At 43.8% G+C, this 24,504-nt stretch overlaps 1 protein-coding gene across 1 annotated transcript in view; it reads left to right on the top strand.

Moving 5' to 3' along the window:
• The window catches only part of smyd3 (SET and MYND domain containing 3), a 116,135-nt gene extending 93,078 nt beyond the window's left edge, over positions 1-23,057 (top strand). The window contains exons 9-12 of the mRNA XM_082552146.1: positions 991-1,078; positions 1,628-1,802; positions 22,298-22,406; positions 22,842-23,057. Coding sequence (XP_082408272.1) covers positions 991-1,078; positions 1,628-1,802; positions 22,298-22,406; positions 22,842-22,958 — 489 coding nt within the window. The 3' untranslated portion in view covers positions 22,959-23,057. The remainder of the gene's footprint in view (positions 1-990; positions 1,079-1,627; positions 1,803-22,297; positions 22,407-22,841) is intronic.
• Positions 23,058-24,504: the final 1,447 nt, after the last annotated feature.

Raw genomic sequence — 24,504 nt, 5'->3', positions numbered from 1 at the left:
GGAGCACTCAGTTGACTCTCTGGAACAATGGCATTGATTCATTTTTTGCCACCGACCTTTGTTCTGCACACAGTAGTGACAGAAACACACACTTTCTCTTTCATTCTACTTGTCTTTAATCTCGACATCAAACCAGCGCATGGCTGTTTTCTCTCTGTGCATGTGTTAGGATTTACACAAATTGCACGCTTATTTTACAAAATTTTACTCATAATTTTAAAGAAAAAAGCTACGTTTTAGGATAGATTTCTCTTTCTCATTCCCTTTAATCTTGTAACCTTTTCCTTCCTGGCCTGAAACGGGTCACAGGTCACTAGGTCACTGTGAATCACACAATGGGTTTTTAATAAACTTAATCTAGTGTTTATTTATTCCATCACACCACAGCGGTTATGCATAGATGGATCTCTGGAGGCCCCATTCTGTCCCCTTAACTTCTGCACTGTGTGCTGAAATCAGCTGTACTATCAAAATAGTTTTTCTTCAACTTGATTTTTATGTTTTGGAGGTCAAAGCCACGGGGAGACAGTTCTGGCGAGCAGGGCTGGTGGTGAGTGATAATTGTGTTGTTCATAATGTGACCTTCAGGGAGTGATCTACACAAGAAGTTATTTTAAAGGTTATGAAACTTAAAGCTCCTTTCAGCTCCTCCCTTGTTCACTACGGATTGCTACAGCGAGTAGCTCCACATATTGGAAATGGCAGATTTTTATACCGGATGCCCTTCCTGTCACAAACCCAAAGATTTTTTTGTCTCCTCCCAAAATTGAACTGGGGATTTTGTTTTTCGTTTTTTAGGTGAATGTGTAAACCACTACTCTATGGAGAATCTAAGTTGTTAAACTTAAACTTAAAAGTTTTTGATTGATTCCCAGAATTTGTTGATCAGACCTTGTATGTTCACGAGATCGTTTGGTTGTTTTAGACATAGATTTCTGCTCATCAGTGTGGATGTTAAAGTAGTCCCTCCTTACTAATGTCTTTGCTCAGGATGGACTCATGCTCTCGGGTGAAGAAGGAAAATGGCGCCTGCTGAAGGAGGCTCTACCAAGACTGGAAGGGCTGAAAGCCGAGTCCAGTATCCTTTGTCTCTGTCAAGTTCCTCTAAAGCCAGTGGACACCGAATCTCTATGAGAACTTCTTGTAATTGTCTGCTGTTCATATTTCATGTAACTGATAAGACAAGCATCAAGTAATGAGAGTTTAGTTGCTTAATGAAACATGATACTGTAACTCGACTGTCTTAAGTTAGGTCGTAAGTAAGATCGAATTACTTTGGTGCTGATCAGATTAGATCAGAACTTCATGTACTGATGTACAAATGATGATGGTGGTGGCTTCACTGGTTGGTTGGCAGCTCCGAGTAATTAAGAGTCTAATTAAAAGTGGATTGAGATTCTGTGCTTTCATCACCATAAAGCTGGCGTAACCATTTTCATCATAAAACAACACAAAGGAGGGAGAGAGACAAACATCAGATAGTTTATATCATTCAGCGCAGAGAAGTAAACTAATTTATGCAATGTTGTTTTCATAAATCCTTAAGATTTCCCTGAGGAGTCTGCAGCTTTAATCATATTTTCGGGGATGCAGGATAAATGTTACTTTTCCTTAATTCACCTTCCAGATTGGGAAATGCTGTTGGAGAGCAGTAGGCATCTGTTATCAAGCGTTGGTGGTGAAATTCCTGAGGAAAATCTATACAAGCTCAGAATTACAGACATGGCTTTAGATGCTTCAGTTCACCTGGGACGCTGGGAGGAAGCTATGAGTTACGGGGTGACGACACTTCCAGCATACAGGTGAGTCACTGTGTGCCTGTTTCTGTTTGGCTCAGGCAGTACACTGTCAAGGAAACTAAACAATCTGCGTTTCACCCATGAATGACTAATATGTCATCAGATGTAAAGAAAGAAAGAAAGAAATCAGTTCCCTATATTTGTGTATGTGTGCCTGGATTCAGGGCGTTTATCAGACCTGGTTTTAGGATAAGCATAAAGTCTGAGTGCATTCAAAGTGCTGTTCACTGAGATGAGGGAGGATTGCATAACCTTACCAGTATAAATTAGTACAGAGATATGGGTTTATTTAACCGTCCTGATGCCTTTTATAGTCATCTCAAAACTTCTGGATTGTGTTTAATTTTAGTATAGATCAATCTTTACTGTTTTTAATACTAAGAAAGCGAGTCGGAGAGTGTTCAATTGCTACCATGGGGATTAGGGAAGATTAAGTTACTTGATGTAGTCCTAGACTTTAGTAGATATTATCATCCATCCATCCATTTTCTGCAGCCTATCTGAGTCTGGGTCATGGCAGCAGCAGTCTGAAAGTAGAAAGGCCCAGATCTCTCTCTTTAGTCACCTCCGTCAACTCTTCTGGGGGGGACACTGAAGCGTTCCCAAGCCAACTGAGAGACATAATCTCTCCAGCGTGTCTTGAATTTGCCCCGGGGCCCCTTCCCAGTTGGACATGTCAGAAACACCTCACTTGGGAGGCGTCATGAAGGCATCGCAGTCGGATGTCTGAATCACCTCAAGTGGTTCCTTTCAGTATGAGGAGTAGTGGCTCTACTCTGACCCTCTCACAAATGACTCTCACAGAGCTCCTCATCCTGTCCTTATGAGTGAACCTAGACACCTTTCAGAGAAAACTTACTTTTGCAGCTTGGCTTAGCCATCTTATTCTTTTGGTCACTACCCACAGCTCATAGCCATAGATGAGGGTAGAAATGTACACAGACCAGTAAATCTTCAGCTTTGCTTTCAAACTCAGTTTTCCTTTTCTCTTTTTATCATAACACTTCCTGTTGTATTTGTTGGTTTTTAATATCAGGCTAGTCTGTCTTGTAAAGAGAATTTTGATGTCATGGTAAAATAAATGTTAACTAAAAATGAATAAATATAATACTCAAAGAGGTGGATGAGAGAACCCAAATGTCCAAAGAAACCTATCTTTAACCTGCCAGCTCTTCTTCAAACTCTGCATGATCTCTGTGCCCGTGCAGCCATGTGAGAATAGGGCAGGTAATTGGCATCTTCCTGCAGGAGTCTGTGTGTGATGCAGACTCCTGCTGTGTGCTGCATGTGAGATTTCAGACAAGGTCCTGAGCTGAGTCTCACAACATTGTGCTGATCATATATGAACAGGTATGATAGTGTGTTAGGTTAACATAAAATTGATGTTTTTTTGGTTTTATTTCTTAGTTTTTCTGCACTGAATTTCCTTTTGTTATTTTCTTGAAGCAGAGATTAAAGATTATTAGATTTAGTTAGCAATTTAGCAAGCTCGCATAATAAAACACATCACAGTGAAAATGTCCGAGTTTATCACTGCAGCAGGAAAATCAATGCATATTTTTTTACCATCATAATTAAATATTCAAAACATGGGAAAATCACCACAATGACAACCCTTGAGTTACTGGTTTTCTGATCTTCGCATTTTATTCCATTGTGTTGCTAATTCAAAAATGAAAGACCACATAGGCTCCATACAGTCTCGATCAAAAGTTTAAGACCACTTAAAAAATGGCAAAAAATCATATTTTGTATGGTTAACAAGGTTCCAAGTAGAGCTTCAACATGCAACAAGAAGAAATGGGAGTGAGACAAAAAAAAAATTTGAGCATGCAATTTATTGAAAACAACGCTTAAACTGAAACACCTGATCAAAAGTGTAGGACCTCATGCTTTTAAAAGGCCAAATCTGTGCAAAAATGAGGATTCATTGTCATTTTCTGTCAGGCAGTCACACTGTCATGACGTTCTGATGGCAAAAGCAAAAAAAACGTTCCCTTTTTGAACGTGGTCAGGTTGTTGAACTGCATAAGCAGGGTCTCTCGCAAAGTGCCATCGCTGCCGAGCTGGACGCAGTAAGACAGTCATTTGGAATTTGTTAAATGATCCAGAGGGTTATGGAACAAAAAAGTCAAGTGGAAGACCCCAAAAAACTTTCACCAGCACTGAGCCAGAGGATCCAATTGGCTGTCCATCAAGACACTGGACAATCCTCAACCCAAATTAAGGCCATTACTGGTGCTGACTGCAGCGCCATAAACATCAGACGGCATCTGAGACTGAAGTGATGTTTTCAATGCACCACGGTGGAGGGGGCGCCATAATGGTCTGAGGTGCTTTTTCCTTGGAACAATGGAGCTTCAGGAGGTGCAGGGGCGTCAAACGGTGGCTGGCTATGTCCAGATGTTGCAGAGAGCATCCTTCATGACTGAGGGCCCTCGTCTATGTGGTAACGACTGCAGGTTTTTCAACAGGACAACAGGACAATGGTACAGTACACAATACCTGCAGGACAGGGGACTTCTTCCAGGAGAATAACATCACTCTTTTGGGTCATCCTGCATGTTCCCCTGATCTAAATCCAATTGAGAACTTTTGGGGATGGATGGCAAGGGAAGTTTACAGGTTACAGGTTTCTTTGGAGGTGTGGTCCTAAACTTTTGATCAGCTGTAAAACAGCCTGTTTCAGTTGAAGCGTTGATTTCAATAACTTGCATGCTCAAAAAATGTTTTTTCTCACTCCCATTTCTTCTTGTTGCATGTTGAAACCATGCAAAATATGATTTTTTTGCCATTTTTCAAGTGAGCTTAAACTTTTGTTGTGAAAATGAATCTTATTTTCAGCTTTGCATGCAGGCAAATGTGCTTAAAACAAATAATTTGTAAGATCAGAGCAAAATGTTTATGCCATTCATAGAAAAATTTAAATCTAAACTGAGATTTCTGTATATGCAGGTAATCACCCTCAAATCTGGGAATGCAATGTGATGTCTAAACCAACAGGGCAACTGTTAAGTCCTCAAATATTTTTATCTAATAAGTACAGCATTTTTAATTAATAAAAGAGTAAAAACCCTAAGTGAATCAAGTAAACGCAATGAACAAGGGAAAAAATAGTGAAATGATGGTGAGAGAGTTGGATTCCAAATCCAAAAATCTTTAAATCTACGTCTGAATTTACAGTAAATTGCATCAACAGTTCCCAGCTTCGATTGTCCAACCATCACTCTGTCTCTTCTTTTTTTGCAGTTCAGTTTGTACAAACTCAACATTATACCTACGCACTTCAGCAAGTGTGTGTGTTTGTGTCAGTATGTGTGAGAGAGATGCAGAGAAAGAAAGACTAATTGATCTTGTGTGAAGGGCAGCGCTCTACTAGGATAGCTGTGCTCACACACGCTCCTGCAACAGCATATCCACAGGAGAGAAACGGCAACAGCCTATAAATAAATAAGCAGACACAGGGCAGCAGAAAGAAAGAGATGGTGATGTGTACAAGGGGATGGAGAGAACTGCTGTAAAACGTGTGTCAAAGAATCAAAGACAAAGCCAGTGAGAGGGGTGGGTGCGGGGGCTTTAGGCTCTGTATAAAAGATATAAGCAGGAAATTAATGAAAAATGAGAGGTGGGGTGGGGGGGCTGCAGGGTGATCAACAGCTTGACAGAAGAGAGAGGAGGGAAAAAAGATCTGCAGAAATGATGGAAATAAAACATGAGTGATGGGATCACAAGGAAAAGAAGAGTAAAGGTAACGTACAGGAAGGGAAGGGTTAAAAACAGGTATAATGAATGAAATGGACACGGACGAGTGAAAATGTTGAAAGAAAAAAAGAGTGGAAGGAATTCAGGAGAAAAAAGTGAGAAGTGAGTGGGAGGAGGATCCTCCATATTCATCTCCTATCTTCCTCTGGGCTCTTCAGATGCAAGAAAGATAGCTGCAGGAGTTCTTGATCACTCCATTTCTCCTGTCCTTCCCCTCATTCTGTATTCCTTTTTTCTTTCACACTCTCCCACTGCAGGTCTTTTCAGAGTTACTCTATTCAGTTTGTGATATATGGAGAAGGTTTTCCCTGCGAATAATGCTCACCTGCTGCAGGCTGTGCACACCAGGCCTATTGAACCCCTTCTGTACTGCACATATTTTACTGCTATAGATATGCACACACACACATACCCAGATTATTCTGTTCACGAATGCATCCAGATATCTTTCTTTCAGTAGATGCTCTGATGACTTTTTATGCATAAAGTAAAGCAAAAAGCATCTCTGGACACATTTTGTAGCTTAGTGTTGTTTCTCCATTTCTTAAACACAAGTACTGACAATCTTCTCAGACCTACAGGTCAGCACGAATGTGGAATAATAGCATCAGCTTGATACTTCCTTTTTTACATCATTCAGTTTTTGATTTTCAAATGCCCAGACCTTTTTTCTCTGTCTGTATTTGCATTAATATTCAGCAGTATCACAGGGACAAATCTCTTGCATAAGATTTCTGCATCAGCAGTGGCCTTGATGGACCAGCCAAGTGCACCCGCAGTGTCAGTCTTTATGAGTCCTGCTGTCAGCGTATGAAATTGAAGTTTGTTTAAAATGTTGCAGACAAATGAGACTAGCAGACAGCGTAGATTTGTCTAAAAACCACAAACTGGTTTAATATAATATTTAATGAAAGGCTACTTTTATAAATACCTAATCCAATGAGAAGATGTTGGTCGTTCTAACCTATAGGCAAAGTTACAAGGTGAATAAAGTAACTGAAGAAATGTGTTTCTGTGGATAATTTAGACTTTTCTCAGATTGTTTACTCTTTTCGATAAGGCTGCTTGTAGCCATGCAGCTTGGATCGAAGATCCTGTGCAGGCATCACTTAGCTTTAAGCAAACCAGAAAGGTTAGAAGTCAGTGTTATCGATCGCTGTGGTCCTGTTGTCTGCTAGCTTACGAGACTCGGGCAAAGACCTTCTTTGGATGCAGTAGTTAATTGGTGACTTTGTCTGCAAAGTGTAACGTGCGGTGGAGATGAAGCCAGCCGCGGAGGTGTGCAGGTGGATAGCGAATGAGCAACAGCTTCTGGCTTTCCAAAAAGTACTCATTTATTTACAATATCAAAAATAAGTGCTACCTCTACCACACATTACTGAAGAGCACACTAGTCCGCGTACACACGGGAGCATCCATTACAGGAGGAGTGCGAAGAAGAACAAAAAGGGGGTGACACCAGTCGTGAGACAGGAGGCGCCGCCATGTGGTGATACACTGCATTACGATAGCAACTGTTACATAGTCCCCCCTGGTGAGAAAAAGGCTGTCCTCAGCCGTACACAGCTGAAAAAACACACACGACACCTAACAGTACCCTATACATAGAGGTTACAGCTAAGATTGGTGCACACACACAGGGCAAAAGACCATTTAAAAATGAAATTGGTGAAAATAAGACGAATATGTACAGTGGAAAATCAGTCTTCTTAGTTTTTTCACTTTTTCCTTTTTTTTGTTTTTAAAGTAAATGCCAAGAATGAACCTTAACGCACTAAAGAGCCATAAAACTGGATTAAGTAGAGCAAACAGAAACATCTACATATCATGACTCAAAGTAGCAATGCAACAAGACAGCATCAAACAGGTTTAACCAGAACATTTCACTTCAGATCAAGCCTGGTTGTGTGAAAATCATTAGTCCATCTTTTGTTGCTCCAGCCAGACGTAACTCTGGGGCAACGTCTGGGCCTGAGATTGTAATGTCCACCAGCAGCTGGGTGCTGGACAGATCTGGGTGAAACACTCTCTGGAACAGCGCCCACACCAGAAGAAGAGTCAATGTCCGGTAAATCAAAGGGGAATGGCTCAGAGCCAATGTCAGTGTCTGCAGGGGGGCCAGGGTGGGCCTGAGAGTCAGAGTTCAGACCCTCTGCGGTCTCTCTCTCGGCAGGCGATGAAACAGAATGTTCTTTGGAAGTGAGAGAGTCCCAGGTATGGAACGGTTGCATGTTCACAACATGATAAACACCTGCATCCACACCGGAGTCCACCCAAGTGAGCCTGTAATTAACATCACTGAGTCTCTGAGATACACACAATGGTCCCTGAAACAGTGGTGCAAGTTTAGCAGTAAAGTTAGACTGAGCATCTGACCTGGGGTGCGTCTTAACTCTCACAAGGTCACCAACACGAAACGTGGCATATCGATGTCTCAAGTCATAGTAATGTTTTTGTCTGTCATGGCTATAGTCCAAAGCTGCTTTGGCGTGGTCGTGAGCTTCCTGCAGGGAGGCTCTCAGAGTCTCAGGGTAAGGCACACCCGGTTCATCAACACCTGCTGTAGAAGGCTGAGTGATAAGGTCAAGCGGGGTGTCTAACTCACGACCATAAAGCATCATGGCAGGAGTCAAACCTGTACTGTCATGAGGGGCGGTGCGCAGAGCAAAGCAAATCTGAGGGAGAAACTTGTCCCATGATGTGTGCTTATCACCTACATAAGCGCGGATTGCAGTTTTCAGAGTCCGGTTGACGCGTTCAGTAGCATTTGTCTGAGGGTGATATGCCGTAGTGAGTCTGTGCACCGAGCCTAATGCAGAAACAACATGTTCAAAAAGCTCACTCACAAAAGGAGACCCTCTGTCAGAAATCAGGTAAGTGGGTGTACCATGTCTAGCAAAAATGTCAGTGACGAATTTACCAGCTGCTACCTGAGATGTAGCTTCTTTGACAGCACTGGCTTCAACCCATTTAGTCAAATAGTCAACAAACACGATCAAATAAGCATTACCAGTGGGGGTGCGGGGAAGTGGCCCAACAAAATCCACACCCACATACTCCCAGGGTTTCTGGGGGACAATGGGAACCATAAGACCGGCTGCTTTTTTCTGACTTGGCTTGGTGAGTTGGCACACTGAGCATGAAATCACATAGCGTTTCACATCAGCTGCCATTTTGGGCCAGAAAAACCTAAAACGCAGTCTAGCCAATGTCTTAGAAACACCCAAGTGACCTGCTGTGGGGTGGTCATGGTAATAGTCCAGCAAGGTGCCTCTCATGGAAGTAGGGGCAAACAGTTTCAGCTCTTTCAAAGGGTGCAAAGCACATGTGGACTTGGGTTCCCTGTGATACAAAAGAGAGTCATACACAACATACTGTAACAAGGTGGCATTGTCCGAGCTGTTCAGAGAGTCTGCTTCAATGTCTCTGAGGAGTGGACCTGTGACGTGATCGTCTAACTGCAGCTGTCTCAATTGTGAACGGTCAGCCAGAATGACGGGGGGCAGAGTACGAATGTCCAGGCTGCCCATAACAGCATGATCTGGTAAAAGATCAGTCGGCCTGTCACAGGTCAGAGGCAAAAGGTTGCGTGACAGTGCGTCGGGAACTTTGTTTTGTGCACCAGGTTTGTGCACTATTGTGAAATCAAAGTCCTGCAAACGAAGTGACCAGCGGGCGAGTCGGCCCGTTGGGTTTTGACGAGACATGAGCCACCTGAGACTGTTGTGGTCAGTGAAGATAGTAACATGAACACCTTCAACATACGGGCGGAAGTGTTCCAGAGCCCATATCACAGCGAGGCACTCCTTCTCTGAAGTGCAGTAGGTTAGTTCAGCTTTGTGAAGGGAGCGACTAGCAAAAGCCACAACGTACTCACGACCCTTGTCATCCTTTTGCATCAACACTGCCCCAAGACCAATGTCACATGCATCGGCGTGAATGGAAAAGGGACGGTTGAAGTCTGGAAATGACAGGATCGGGGCTGATGTGACATGATCCTTCAAAGTGTCCATGGCCCTTCGACAGCTGTCGTCCCAGTGGAAAGCATTGTCCTTTCTGGTGATGGCGTGAAGAGGTTCGGCATGGCGGGCATAATTCTGAATGAAGCGTCGATAATAGCCAGTCAAGCCAAGGAACTGACGGACGTGTTTCACTGAGGTTGGGGTATCAAACTCCTTAACCGCCTTTACTTTGTCTGGATCGGGCTTAACACCTGATGATGTGATGCGGTACCCGAGAAAGGTGAATTCATCGAGGCAGAATTGGCACTTTTTGAGCTTCAATGACAAGCCAGCAGCCTGGAGTCTGCCCAGCACCTCCTCAAGATCCACTAAGTGCTGTTCAAAGGTAGGTGAGGCGATAACAATGTCATCCAGGTAGACTGCGCACGTTTTGTAAATGAGGCCAGCAAGCACAGAGTTCATGAGTCTCTGAAAAGTTGCAGGTGCGTTGCAGAGCCCAAAGGGCAGCACCCGAAACTGGAAGAGACCGCAGTGAGAGATGAAGGCAGTTTTAGGCTTCGAGTCCTCTGCTACAGCAACCTGCCAATAGCTTCGCGCTAAGTCCAATGTCGAGACAAACTTTCCTCTTGCCAGAAAGTCCAAAGACTCATCTACACGAGTCAGGGGATAAGAGTCTTTTCGGGCAACTTGGTTGAGCCCTCGAAAGTCCACACAAAACCTTGGTTCCGTGGCCGCTCTATTTACAATGACTACAGGAGCTGCCCAAGGGCTTGTGGAAGGTTCAATGATGTTGTCCTTCAACATTTGTTGTACTTGTTCTTCAATCACACGTTTCTTAGCAGGTGACGTGCGATAGGGTGGGAGATTGACAGGTGTTGCATTGCCAGTCTCTATGGCGTGCTCAGTGAGAGCCGTTCGACCAAGTTGACCATCAAACAAGGAGCTAAACTTGCTGAGCAGATTGAGTAAAGCATCCTTGTTGTTCTCTGAGCGACTTGCTTCAGACAGTTTGGCTGTTAAGTCTGAGCGAACCAAGTCCAAAGACATCAGTGTTCCAGGTGAATGTGAGTAATCATTTTGAAGGTCCTCTTCATCGTCTGCGAGTGGGCAGGGGATGTCCTCAATGTAGACGGTTCTAGTGGGAATGTGAATAGAAACAGAAGCTCTTGCCATAAAATCCATTCCCAGAATGAAAGGAGAGGACAAATCTGGTATTATTGCAAAACGCTGGTAAAAGTTCTTGTTCATGAATCCAATATTGAGCCAAATAACACCGTCAGGGATACAGGGAGCATTATTGGCGAGGTTAACTGCAGGACCATTCCACTCACTTGTGTTTCTAGGGTGAGAGTCATTTACTTGAATGAGATCTGTTCGTACAGCCGAGAGGGAAGCACCCGTGTCGAGGGTAGCATCCACAGATGAAGCATTGAAGTTCACTTTCGTTCTTAGTGGGGTATTCCAGTGGACTTGTGAAAAATTGTCTTCCAAGTGTCCAAGACTGTGTCCACCCTGTAGTGAATCGGGCGTGTGAGGCTCCGTTAGTAACTGGGGGAAGGTTGGCCTCTGTGAAATGTCCTCCCCCCCCTGTAGTTTCCCGACTGCCTGTATTGTGGCTGGGATGTGGTGCTGCTTAATTCCACCTTTTCATGGCCAGGGTCAGAGGGGCCAGGTGCCGGCAATGGCTGGACTGGGCCATGCCTAGCGGTGTTCGAGGCTCGTTGTGGCAAATGAGGTTGGGTGTTACAGTTTGGGCAGGTGCGTGTGGTGAACCCTGGCTGAGAGCATTTGAAGCAGTAAGGTTCAGGCTTATAGTTGTCTTTGCTACATAAAGCAGGCTGTGGTCTTTGTGGTCCAAGCACTGAGTGAAGCTCATGAGCACGTAGCAGCAGGTCCATTACAGAAGTGACATTAGCGCCATACAGGGCAACTCTGTATTTTTCAAGAGCATGTTTACTAATTAGGTCGATTCTGTCTTTTTCAGGTGGAGGACTCTTCAGTTTGTCAAACTCACTCAACATGTGGGCAACAAAGGTTGGGAGTGGTTCGTCCTGAGCCTGAACACGATCTAAAATTCCTCTCAGGATGCGTTCTTGGTTGTCGGAGGGCAGAAAAACTGTCTTAAACAGTTGACAGAATTGAGCCCATGATGTGATGTGGGAGCTCAATGCCTTGAACCATTTCCCGGGCTCTTTTGCAAGAAAGTGTGGCAGTTTGTTTAGCAATTGCCCATCGGTTAGGTTCAATGAGGCTTTGTATGTGCCAACTGCATTTAACCAGTCCTCAGGTTGCACTTTGCCGTCCCCAGCATACACAGGAGGCTCCAGTTTTGCGTGATGTAAAGCTGCCGCAATCACTCTGGAAGTGCTGCTGAGCTCAAGTGAGTGAGATGGGAGAAAAGGATTTGTAGGTTGAAATGGGTTGCTGGGCAGGAACGGATTGGTACTGTTGGTGGGTTCAGTTTTGTCTCTCGCAGGAACATGAGGTGTCGATGTGGCCATTGGGAAAACAGGAGACTGTGGGACTGCAGGAGGGGGAGAGCTCCCCATTGTGAGTTGGTCCCACTGCCTTAGTAAACTCTGCTGTATGTTCAGTGAGTCACGTAAACAATCACTAAGCTTATTCACCTCAGTTCTTAACTCCACCACTTGTTGGCTAAGGCTAGGAGTCACATTTTCAACTATCTGGCACATAGGTAACGAGGTAAGTTCCATGTCTGAGTCAGAGTCGTCTGGGCAGTGTGCCATTGTGATTTCAAAAAAATTAAGCCGCTCCAGGGCACAGTGTAGTTATTGATATAGTAGTAAAAGAGTCAGATCAGACTAGAAAGACAAAAATGCAAAGATTAATTTTAAATCGTTTCGTTATACTGAGCCGAAGACCAGCACCAACGGTTGTAGTCGGCCAAGTTCTCACTTACATGTGCTACAGTCAGTCTCAGCAGAGGGAAAGGGGAATGGAAAGCCAGCAGAAATGTTCATGTCCAGGCTCTCCACAGAAGAATTAATCCTTAGAAGACGAAACCAACAGCACGTCCAAATAACAAATCCACGGAGTCCATTCGCGTCGCGGAGTCAGCTTCTCTCTTTTTCTTTCTCCCAAGCAGAGCAGCGGCACACCGCGGTATCCAGAAATTAGTCGGGTCCCACCTGAGCTGAGGCTGCGGCCATGGCTGGAGAAAACGTCCGAGCGTCCGCAAAACTTGGGGGATTTCCGAGACAGTTCACGTGCTAGAAGAGAAGAATCCTCGGCGGGATGCAAAAATCGTCTGAAGTCCAAGGGGAAAAAGTTCGGGCGCCAGTTGTAACGTGCGGTGGAGATGAAGCCAGCCGCGGAGGTGTGCAGGTGGATAGCGAATGAGCAACAGCTTCTGACTTTCCAAAAAGTACTCATTTATTTACAATATCAAAAATAAGTGCTACCTCTACCACACATTACTGAAGAGCACACTAGTCCGCGTACACACGGGAGCATCCATTACAGGAGGAGTGCGAAGAAGAACAAAAAGGGGGTGACACCAGTCGTGAGACAGGAGGCGCCGCCATGTGGTGATACACTGCATTACGATAGCAACTGTTACAAAAGACGGCTGACTAACTGTGATTTAAATGTTCTTTGTCTTGCATAGTTGTTGCAATTTCCCTTAAATGTACAACTGAAATTACTGTTGCATTTGACAAACAACAAAAACGCAATTAAGCTAAATACTTGCAGCAAATCTGACCTTCTCCTTCAGTTACTTCTACTTAGTAAGATAATCTTTGTTTCCCTCTCACAAACAGCAGGCCGTGGATCTTTTTGTTCCAAACAAGTGCCTCATTAGTTCCACTGCATTTGCCTGGAAATGCTACACTTTTCCACAACTATTAATTTCTTCTTCTCACTGCCTCTCGTATGCATAGCCGAGAGCTATAGCTTTGTAACTAGCTCCGTATGACGATGAGACCGTATTTCTCTTCAATTTACTCTTCCGAGGAGAAAAAAAAAATAGGGGATAAATCAGGAGACAGCAAATTAATTAAATTACTCTAATTGCTTTGCGGTTCTATATGAGAGGAATTATAATTGGATTGTGGGCTTGATGTGTGTGTTTGTATGTCGTGGAAGTCAGAATCACTGGCTTGGTGATTAAGCCAATATTGTAACTTATTATTCATGGGCTACTAATTTTGTTGGTTTATTCTTTGAACTTTCTGTTTAATAATTCAATTTTAACCAGAGGATAAGGGGCCACCTCTTTAATTGGTTGGCTTGTCAGTTGATAGTTTAGTTTGGCTTTGAGGTTCAAACAAATGGGCTGTTAGCATTGTGGGTAAAAAGTGGTGAAAAATTAGGAAACTATAGAGTTTGAAATGACTCCAGCTGTGGCCACTACATGGAAATTCATTTTGGATTTCTCTTTATTACCAGAACAGATTTTATTGTTTTTTTTGGTTTTTTTTGTTTTTTGTTTTTTTCGCCTGTCCCATTTGGTTCTTTAGCCATCAGAATTGTTGTCTGAAGACCAACAAGGATACCCAATGGATTTACTTTGCCAAATGGATCATCGTGGCATTGCCGTATTGGTCCATTTGGTCGATCTTTGTTTTTATTATTTATTATATTTTATTTTCAGATGTTACAGACGGGACAGACATGAGTGAGAGATAGGAAATGGAGAAAGAAAGAGGAAGGAAAGGAAAAACAGAAGGGGAGAGGGACAGTGAGAAAGTGGGGGAGAAAAAAAATAAAAATCTCCTGGATCACCTGTTGAGAGAAGAATAGAAAACAAGCAAAAAAAGACAAAAAAAAAACAAAAACAAAGCAACATACTAAACACAACACCATCGCATTAATCTAGCTAAGTGTAAACAGCAGTAAATACTAAATATTCAATGTTGTTGTGCAGCACGCAGGACAGATGTGCTTCGAAGTAGCAGCCAAGAAAGGTGTAATTTGGGTCTACGAGCAGTGAACACCCGTGTGCATACCTGTGTGGATCAGCGCGCTTGTATTCCAAAGGTTTCTCCATGTAACGATCTGCTAGGGAGTGTGGGGGGGCCACAGCCCCGTCCTCCAGGGTGTGAAGCAGGTATGGAGGAGATCAAAACTCCAGACATCCAGAGGCCCCCAGAACACAAGAAACCATGGAAGACCAACAGAGGGGCAGCCGCGCCACTGTTCCAGTAAGAGCTGAGGAGAGTCCCAGATGAGGGCTCACTCAGCAGCCGCGGAGCAGAAGCCAGGGGGAGTTGCAGTGACGCGCCCGTGAGCTCCGCCGGCCGCCAGCTGTGCCTGAGTGACCGAGCCCCAGGCCGAGAGGCCGGGGGCACCCCACCCCCGAAGGGGCCCGAGCGAGCCCCAGGCTCCAGGCCCCGATAAGCGGCCGCCAAGGAGTGAGCCGGTGTGTACCTGGACGCCCACCCCCAGACACAAAGAACCACCAACGCACCGACACCTGAGGGAGTCCGCCACCGGCAGGGGAAGTGGTGGTAGGTGGAGATAGGCCTCCAAACCTTGGAGGGCCTGAGGTGTCCCCAGAGAGGTGGCGTCTGATACCCAACCTGACATATAGACACAGACATACAGGCACACACAGACACAAACATCCATTTCCCCCCTCATGCTCTCAAATGCACTTACTCCACACTCAACCAACGTGGAGACAGACATAAAGAGACGCTGTACACACGATCACACTCCCCAAGCGTACTCTACAAACCGGGTCTAGGTACCCTTGCCCCTGGAGGGGGGAACTGCACCCAGACCCAGGTGGTGTTACCCTTTTCCCTGCGGTGGGGAGAGGTAGACCACCCCGACTCCGTAGCAGCAGGGAGGCCCCACACTCCAGACCGCAGTCGGACGGCCAACTCCACCTAGCCCTCCCGCTCCAGCAGGCCGCAGAGAATGGGGGTGGGAGAAGACTCCAAACCTCCCTCCACCCGCTCATTGTAGTGTTGATGCATGTGTGTTCTAAGGTGCAATTAAAACCCAGGAGGGCATGGAGCTACCTGCCAAGGAGCAGCAGGTAAGCGCATAGTCCCTCCTGATAGCCCTCAATGTCTAAGTGTATTTAAAATTGAGAGGTGGGCAACGACGCCAGGGGTGAGGTGTACACCCTGATGGTAATTTGGACTCCGTGATTGTGCCCACCCCCAAGATCCTATATGTATGTGTAATGAGAGTGTGAATAATGTGAATGTCTAAGTTGTGGGATAAAATTGAGGCAGAGGCAGCCAGAAGGGGACAGAGGGGGGGGGGGGGTAGCCTCCTCTGCACCCTGGTGACATACCCCTACTCCAAGGCCCTGCATGTGTGGGTGGTTGTGGTGGAGCGGGAAGAGAGAGGCAGCTGGAGATGGGGAGGGAAGGAAGGGAGGGGCAAGTAACCCCTCCCTGGGGCCAGCTCCCCCGCTGACCCCAGTAGGCACTCCCACACTCCGCGACCCGCCAGGGAAAGGGGGCCCAGGCCCATCCAGACCGGGGCCCAGTGCAGCAGCGCCTCCCGGCCCCACAGAGCCCGGGACAGTCCACCCAACCCCACCACAGAGAAAACTGCACCCACCCCACCATCCACTCATCTTCCAGACTACATAAGACAGTAAACGCCCAGGCTGAGATCTTCCTCCACCTCTCCTGTATCTCCCCCTCCTGCAGAGAGAGTTCCTGAAGAGAGGAAAGCTCCTGCAAGATGTGACAATCTCCCCCACCAGTTGAAGAGCCCCCCAGGTGGTTCGACGCACCGGCGGCACCCTGCTCCAGGGCCGGGCCCCCATGCACCCACCCGCCCACAACCCCGGCAACACACCAACCAGGATCCAAGCCCCCGAGGCCCGGCCCGGGCCCCAGCCCAGAGACGGAGCGCCCCCAGAACCTCACGCCCATCCCGGACCCACCCAGGGCCAGCCAGGCTACCAGGTCAGTAACCCACGTCCGTCAGCACAGACCCTCCCCTAGCCCCGCTGCACGCAGCCGCGAGGAAACAGTCACCTGAGAGCCAACAGAGCCCCCAACCGGACATGACCGCTACCCCGGGTTGAGCCCCCCAAGGAAGATGCCTCCGGGGAACCCCCCGACGCCCTAAGCCTGTCCCTACCCCCACACCAATCACAACAGTGAAGGTGGGACCAAATTATGACCCCCCACCCCCACTAGGTGATGGAGCTGACAAAAGGAGTCCAGAGCAATTGATCTGATGTGGTGGCAGAGGCTGTATCAAGACTAATGTAATCTAATAGATAATTTCTATATTGGTTAGAATTAAGATTATTTTTATTTTTCCAGTTCATGAGGACTGTTTTCTTGGCTATGCATAGGGCAGTGAAGATCATATGGGCTATATTCTTTTCTGAAGTGACATTATCTAAGCTGCCCAGTAAACACACTAAGGGGGAGGTTGGAATGTTACATTTCAGACACTTTGATAAGTCTTCACATATCTCGCGCCAAAACTTTTGCACTGATGGACAGAACCAAAGAGCGTGGATGTAATTGTCTGGTGTATTGCCTTGACAGTGTGAGCAGTTGTTGGAAGATGTAAAGCCCATCTTGAACATCCGATGACCTGTATAGTGCACTCTATGTAGTATTTTGTATTGTATTAATTGCAGACTGGGATTTTTAATTAATTTAAAGGTTTTTAAGCAAATCTGAGACCAGAGGTTTTGGTCTAAGCTGACTGATAAATCTGCTTCCCACTTTGCAGTAGGAAGGGATATTGATTCATCTAATTTAGAAAGTGTTCTGTATATTTTAGATAATAATTTGGGGGATTTAAGAGTAAGGAAATGTGCCGCACTTAGTGGTGTTTGTAATTCAACTTGACTGAGGTTAAATTTCTTTTTTACTATGGATTTAATTTGTTGATATTCTAAAAATCTTGTCTTGTTGATCCCATATTGTGTAACTAGTCCATCAAATGGAATAAATTCTGTTCCCTCTAATATATGTTCTAAGTATTTAATTCCTTTACAACTCCATTCTGGGAAATTAATCATATTATTGTTTTGTAATATGTCAGGGTTATTCCAGATAGGTGTACGTTTGCATGGGATTAATGAAGACTCCGTTATTTTTAGAAACTCCCACCATGCTGTCAGAGAAAAGCTGATGTTGATACTTTTAAAGCATTCATGTCTTTTGATGTTTGAGCTAATAAATGGTAGGTCTGAAATCTCTAGATCCTTGCATAGTGCCTGTTCAACATCTAGCCAGGGCTCAACTAAGAAGGTATGTTTTAACCATTCTGAGATGAACTGAAGCCTGTTGGCTAAGAAGTATTGGTGAAAATTAGGCAGATCTAATCCTCCTCTATCCTTGGTTCTTTGTAGCGTTTTTAAGCTGATACGCGGGGGTTTATCTTTCCAAAGGAATTTGGAAATATATGAATCCAGAGATCTGAACCAATCTTGTGATGGTTTGTTAGGGATCATCAAAAATAAGTAATTTATTTTTGGCAAGATCATCATTTTTATAGTGGCGACCCTTCCCATGAGTGATATGGGTAAAGATTTCCATCTAGTCAGATCGCCTTCTACTTTCTTTAGAAGTGGGATGTGGTTTAATTTAGTTAAGTCTGAAAGCTTAGGAGAGACATTAATACCTAAATATTTATTATTTCCGGATTGCAGTGGGGCAGAGGAAGAATTATGGAAGGAGCAGTTAATGGGGAGAACTGTAGATTTTGGCCAGTTAATTGAATAATCTGAAACTCTTGAAAACCAGTTTATTAAAGTAATTACCTCAGAGAGGTTGGTTTGTGTGTTTTGCAGAAAAAGCAACACATCATCCGCATAGAGACTGATTTTATGTTCTATGTTCTTACATTTTATGCCCTTAATTGTTGTAGCCTGTCTAAATGCTGCTGCTAGAGGTTCGATAAAAATTGCAAAAAGTGAAGGGGAGAGTGGGCATCCCTGTCTGGTGCCCCTCAGGAGATAGAAGCTGGAGGATGTCTGGTCATTTGTTCTGATACGAGCTGTTGGGGAATTGTATAATATTCTTATCCAGTTTATGAAAGAGTTTCCAAAACCAAATTTGTGTAAAGTTGCAAATAAAAATTTCCAGTTAACTCTGTCAAATGCTTTTTCTGCATCTAGAGATAATATTATGGTTTCGATGTTTTTATCGTATGAGTAGTCTATTAAATTAAGTAATCTACGAGTGTTTGTTGAGGAGTGCCTGCCTTTTATGAAACCAGTTTGGTCAGGATGAATTAAGAGGGGGGTCATTTTCTCTAATCTCTTTGAGAGAGCTTTGCAGATTATTTTAAGGTCTACATTTAAAAGAGAAATTGGACGATAGCTTGAGGGAAATAAAGGGTCTTTGCCTGGTTTTAGCAGGAGACTAATGTTGGCAGAATTCATATTTGGTGGTAGTCTGCCATTTTCCTCGATTTCCTGCAACATGCCGTGGAATACTGGTGCCAAAATTATCCAGAATTCTTTGTAGAATTCTGCAGGGAAGCCGTCTGGACCTGGAGCCTTATTATTGGGCATACTTATCAGTGTGTTTGTATGTCGTGGAAGTCAGAATCACTGGCTTGGTGATTAAGCCAATATTGTAACTTATTATTCATGGGCTACTAATTTTGTTGGTTTATTCTTTGAACTTTCTGTTTAATAATTCAATTTTAACCAGAGGATAAGGGGCCACCTCTTTAATTGGTTGGCTTGTCAGTTGATAGTTTAGTTTGGCTTTGAGGTTCAAACAAATGGGCTGTTAGCATTGTGGGTAAAAAGTGGTGAAAAACTAGGAAACTATAGAGTTTGAAATGACTCCAGCTGTGGCCACTACATGGAAATTCATTTTGGATTTCTCTTCATTACCAGAACAGATTTTATTGTTAAACAAGAGTGGAAAACTTAGCCGGGGGAAGCTGCTGCCCATAAAGAAATAATTAAGAGTAATGCCCGGTTAACATCAGGTGCTGTTTCTATTATAGCGCGTATTGAATCCCCTTCTGGTGTCTTTACTCTGGAGAGAAGTGAAAACTGGCAAATATGCCGGGTCAAACAGGGTGAAGTGGATTTGTATCGACCTTATCTTTGTGTGCGCACGCTCATACATTAATGCCGATGCGCGTGTGCATTCATGTATATGTGTTTACTCACAGCTCTTTTTGTTTGTTTGTCAGAGACGGAGAAGTGGAGGAAATGGAAATGGAGAAGGGCTCGAGCTTTATCGGTACACAGTTCTTTAAAATATGTAATCAAGAGAAAGGAGGACAGAACAAATAAATAGAAGGAAGATTAAAGAGGGCTGCAGAGGTAGAGTGGAGAAGAGAAATGAATGGAGAGCAGCCGAAGAGGGCGGGAAACAGCTGAACAACATTGGCAACTTTAATCCCTGCAGCTAGCGGGGTAAAAAGCACAAATATAAACGGGGAGAAACAGAGGAAGGAGATGTGAAGCGGGAAAAAGGAATGAGAGATTAGAGGAGGGGGATGGAAAAGAAAGGAGAATAAAGGGAAAGAAGAGCCGGGTAAATGAGTGTTTGAGAACTCCAGTGTTTGCCAACAACAAAGCTGTTTCCTAACAGTCCCTAGTGTGTATTTATCTTTATAGGATGAGCAATGTCCCAGTTCAGCATGTGTGTGTGTGAACTTTCACTGTAACACATGTATTTGTAAACATTTACAGTCAGTGTCATGCACACATATCAATAAGCAGTCAAGCTCATCCATTTTTATGCATATGTGCATCTAAATCCATTTGCTCCACAGATACGAATTATAATTAAATGCATTTAGAGGAAAAAGAAGAAATCCCTCTAATTAATTTGACAGCACATTTTCTTATTTGCAGATCTTGCATTAAATATGTCCATGTAGAACGCAAAACAAGAGTGTGTTTTTTAATATGTTTAATAGGCCCTGTGTTTATTTTAAAACAGCTGCTGCTGTTAGATGGATTTTATTAGTTTTGCATTGAAGTACACCAGAGTTGCTGAGCTGTGTGTGTCTGTGTGTGTGTCTCTGTGAGAGATGTGGGAGTCTCTTGATGTCAAAATCATTGATTGGCTTGATGACAGCTCTGAATCTGTCACTGCTGATACACAAACTGCGTCGTTTTCTGTCACTGGAACGTTCCCTTCTAGAGACAGAAGGACTGAAAGGTGGTAATTTGTCTCCTTGGCTGTGTGTATTTTTATGCAGGCAGCAACATTGGGTTTTGAATGGCACATTACTTGTTATTACCCATCTACTCTCTTTAATTTCTTACCTTTTTTGTTGAATTATCTTTGCATTACACTGCATGACCTCAGATGTGATGTGCCGTCATTTCTAGTTAACAGTATAATAAACTGTGCATTTCCCGTATAACAGCACACATATGTGCTGGTAAAGATCTACAGAGAAGGTAACAAGGAGTTGCACTGTGTCTTTGTAGGGTGCCAAGAGAGAAACTGTGGGACTACCTGGGGAAGTTAGGAGGGGTAGAGAACTATGTGAGGGTGAGGACATGAAATCAGTGATAGAGAGTCTGGAGAGGTGGGCAGAAAAGGAATGAAAGTCAATAGAAGGAAGACAATAAATATATGGGGTCAGTCATCCAAACAGGTGAACAGTGGATAGCAAAGAGGAAGAAGAGAGTGCAGGTAGGGAGTGATCAGAATGGAGAGACAGAGGACACTGACGATGGAGCTACCAAGCAGGAGGAAGAGGAAGACTTAAGAGGTTCATGGATGTAGTGAAGGAGGACATGGAGACGGTTGGTGTGACAGAAGAAGATGATAGGGTGAGATGGAGGACGATGATCCACTGTGGCGAACCGTAAGGGAAGGAGCTGAAACAAGAAGGAGAAGAGGACTGCCAGTAGACTCTATACTGCCTCAGATTTAAAGACAGGGGCTGTGATGTAATTACTGTGTACGGATTAGTAAGCTAATATTTCACATCACTCCCTCATCACAAGTTCCCATCCTAGCTCATGAGTTATGCTTGTGTTCTTTCTCTTCTTTTTTTCTTTTGTACTTGTCCTCCTGTGTTTCCTCTTCCTTCCTTCTGTTTTTGCCTTATTATCCTCCAACTGTGTGTCTCTCTCTCTTTCAGTGGCGAATCACCTTCATACCTCACGCTGAGTGTTCCAGTGTCCTCTCTCTTGTCTGGCAGCTCCCTCTTGTTTTGTTTGTCCTGTCTGACTGATCAGCTGTGATCAGACCTTCCTTACGAACATCTGCATTTGCGTCGGCATGATGCATTTGAGTCCTCACTTAGGGTGTACCCCTCTCTGATAAATGGAATGAGATTATAGTAACGTGCAATGTTTTTTGGAAATGCTTAGATGCTAGACAGGAAATTGGGGATGATTGATGAACCTAGGATGTAGCAGGCGTAATGTGAGCTTTATCATGATTGGGCAGCGATGAACTAATTATTTACTCTTTGTACCGATATTGGAAGAGCCATGTGAGTTTGTGCATCCAGTGTACATGTTTTCTATAAACTGGCAGAGGGCTTGTGAACATGTCCCTCAGGGTTTCCTGCGCAGGACTCTGCTGTTGATTTAACCCAGCCAGCCATCCACATCCAGGGGCAGAGCGGTTTTATGAATACTAATTCTCTGTTTAGTATTGCAGCCATTTTTTGCATAAGAAGAAGCATTAACTGCTCCCGTAAGAGCAGTGTGGAGCATTTTCAAGCAAAAATAGAATAGATAGAATAAATGTAAAGGAAAATTACAGTGCAAATGATACCAGAAGAACAACACCCTGAAAGAAATGAAAACAATAATGGAACTTTTCACTTGTTGTGGTGAAATCTAATTACATGTACATGTTGTCTTTCTTCCTAAAGACAGTACTACCCCGATCCCCATCCAGTCCATGGGATACAGCTGATGAGAGTTGGAAAGCTGCAGCATTACCTGGAAAACATCGAAGATGCTTTGGACACATTCAAACAGGTTTGAAGGACTAAATATCAACAAGGACATTTTTTACATTTTAAACTTTATTATTAGCTAATAGAACAAGTCTGGAGACATGTCTTTGTACCAGGTCATGTTAGTCTTAAGCCCTCGAAATGAAGGCAACGGGACTTCTTTTACGAACCAAAAACGAAGACCAGTTGCCTTCATGTCAGGCACCTAAGATCGTGTGGAGACATGTAACAGCAGAGATGATCAGGCAGGATTAAAAACATCTTTGGTTAGTTTTACAATAATCTCTAAAGTACTTAATCTTTAAGTAAAATGTCATGAAAACAGTTACTTTCAGTTTCCTTTATAGAATAGATTGTGTAGCATTATGTGATGATCCCGTTTCATTACATCACCATACAAGATTGTTCTGGTACTAACAGGGAAGAAAGCTAGTTATGCTTATGTCTCCTATTCCAGGCTTATGGAATCGTAAAGTTCACCCATGGTGAAGATCACCCATTGACGACCGAACTAACGATGAAGATGAAGGAATGTCACAGTGAGATGGATCATCATTCCTCCAGCAGACGCTAAGACGAAGGCGAAAGAAACGTCTTCATGTAACTGATTTCACTGCCTTACGTTCTTTTTATTCATCAACCTGAATAAACGGATTTGTTATTTTGCCATCCATACCTGACCTTTATTGTCTCAACAGTCTTAAAGTAAGGAACTGTTGTTAAAACAGCTCCAGCAACACTTCAGGCTCCTCTTTATACTTTCTCGTGGCAAATAAAACCTTTTTAGCTTTGGTTTGGTGCAGTTTTACATTAATCGCTTTCATAAATTCTAGCCATAAAACATCTCATTAATGATATCCAAGAACCTGCTTTTCCCAGAATTCCATGAAACGCCAGTGATATTTCTGCAGTTTTGTAGCCAGCCTGTTATCCTGTTTAAATTAGGTTTATGGAAACATTTAAGCACAATTAATCCCATTAATCCTAAAGTTTCTGCATCCTGTCCTTGTTTGAGAACTGGAGAGGAAGAAGCAGAGGGAGGGAGGAAAGCCCCTGTTGGCCCCGGTCTCCTCTGTAATCTATAGATTCCATTGTGATGAGTGATCCTAGGGTGTGTGTGTGTGTGTTGGTTTAGTAAAGTACATACATCACCCTCTGTGTATTTCCATCACACATACTTCCCATGTTAATCCCTGTTTTTGTTTCTCTGCACACACACACAGTTTTCCCATGTTAATCCCAAAATTCTGCCATATGCAAACTGATGACACTATGTCCTAGGGGCGTGTGTGCACGAATGGGTGTTTTTCTGCCATCTTTCTCAGTCTTCTCAAAAAACTGAGCTGATTTTTTTCCTTTTGGCTCAAAATATTTTTTGTAATTATAGAAAAAAAAACTGTAGAAACGAGGTATCAACAGATTATTTTTCAACTTTGAAGAGAGAAACGATGCAAGCTTACTGTGTTTCAAAGACTGAGTGGACCCTAGTGGAGTGAATGGCCTGTGGGAGCCGTCTGTGCTGCTGCACCGCTCCTACCTACATTACTCACTTCATTGGTTTTGTTGCTTTCAGTCCTTCACTCGCTCACTTTTCCCATATAACATCCATCAAATGAGATTTAGTGTTTCTTAGCTATAACCTCCTGTCTCTCCCTCTCTGTCACTCACTGTCTGTCTTCCCCATTTATATCTCTCTCTCTCCAAAGGCTTTCAAATGAAATTCTCTATTTGCCGGAGTCTCTCTTTCTCTTTCACTGCACGTCTCTGCAGGCAACCTGACCACACAGAAATAAAGAACACCAAATGTTTTTTTCTTTCTTTCACCACCTCAATTCATTCCCCCCTCTACCATTTACTCAGCCCCATTTTTTAATTTTCACATTTTCATTCTCATTTTCAGAGACACTCTATGTCACTGTTCCTCCCCCTGCACTACCTCACCTTTACTGTCACCTTACTCGCTATCTGCTAATATTATTCATTTCCTCTCGCTCCATCTTAATAACTCTCCTCTCCATAATTTACCTTTTCTTAAAGATACAAAAGTCAGAAGTTTTCCTACCAGAACTGTGGGATTTGTGTCTTATTTGGTTTTGGCTCACTGATGTTTGCTTTTACTC

Source organism: Aulonocara stuartgranti, assembly GCF_965226115.1.
Source record: "Aulonocara stuartgranti genome assembly, chromosome: 1".
NCBI classification, from domain to species: Eukaryota; Metazoa; Chordata; class Actinopteri; order Cichliformes; family Cichlidae; genus Aulonocara; species Aulonocara stuartgranti.
This window is presented reverse-complemented; position numbering and strand designations above follow the sequence as displayed.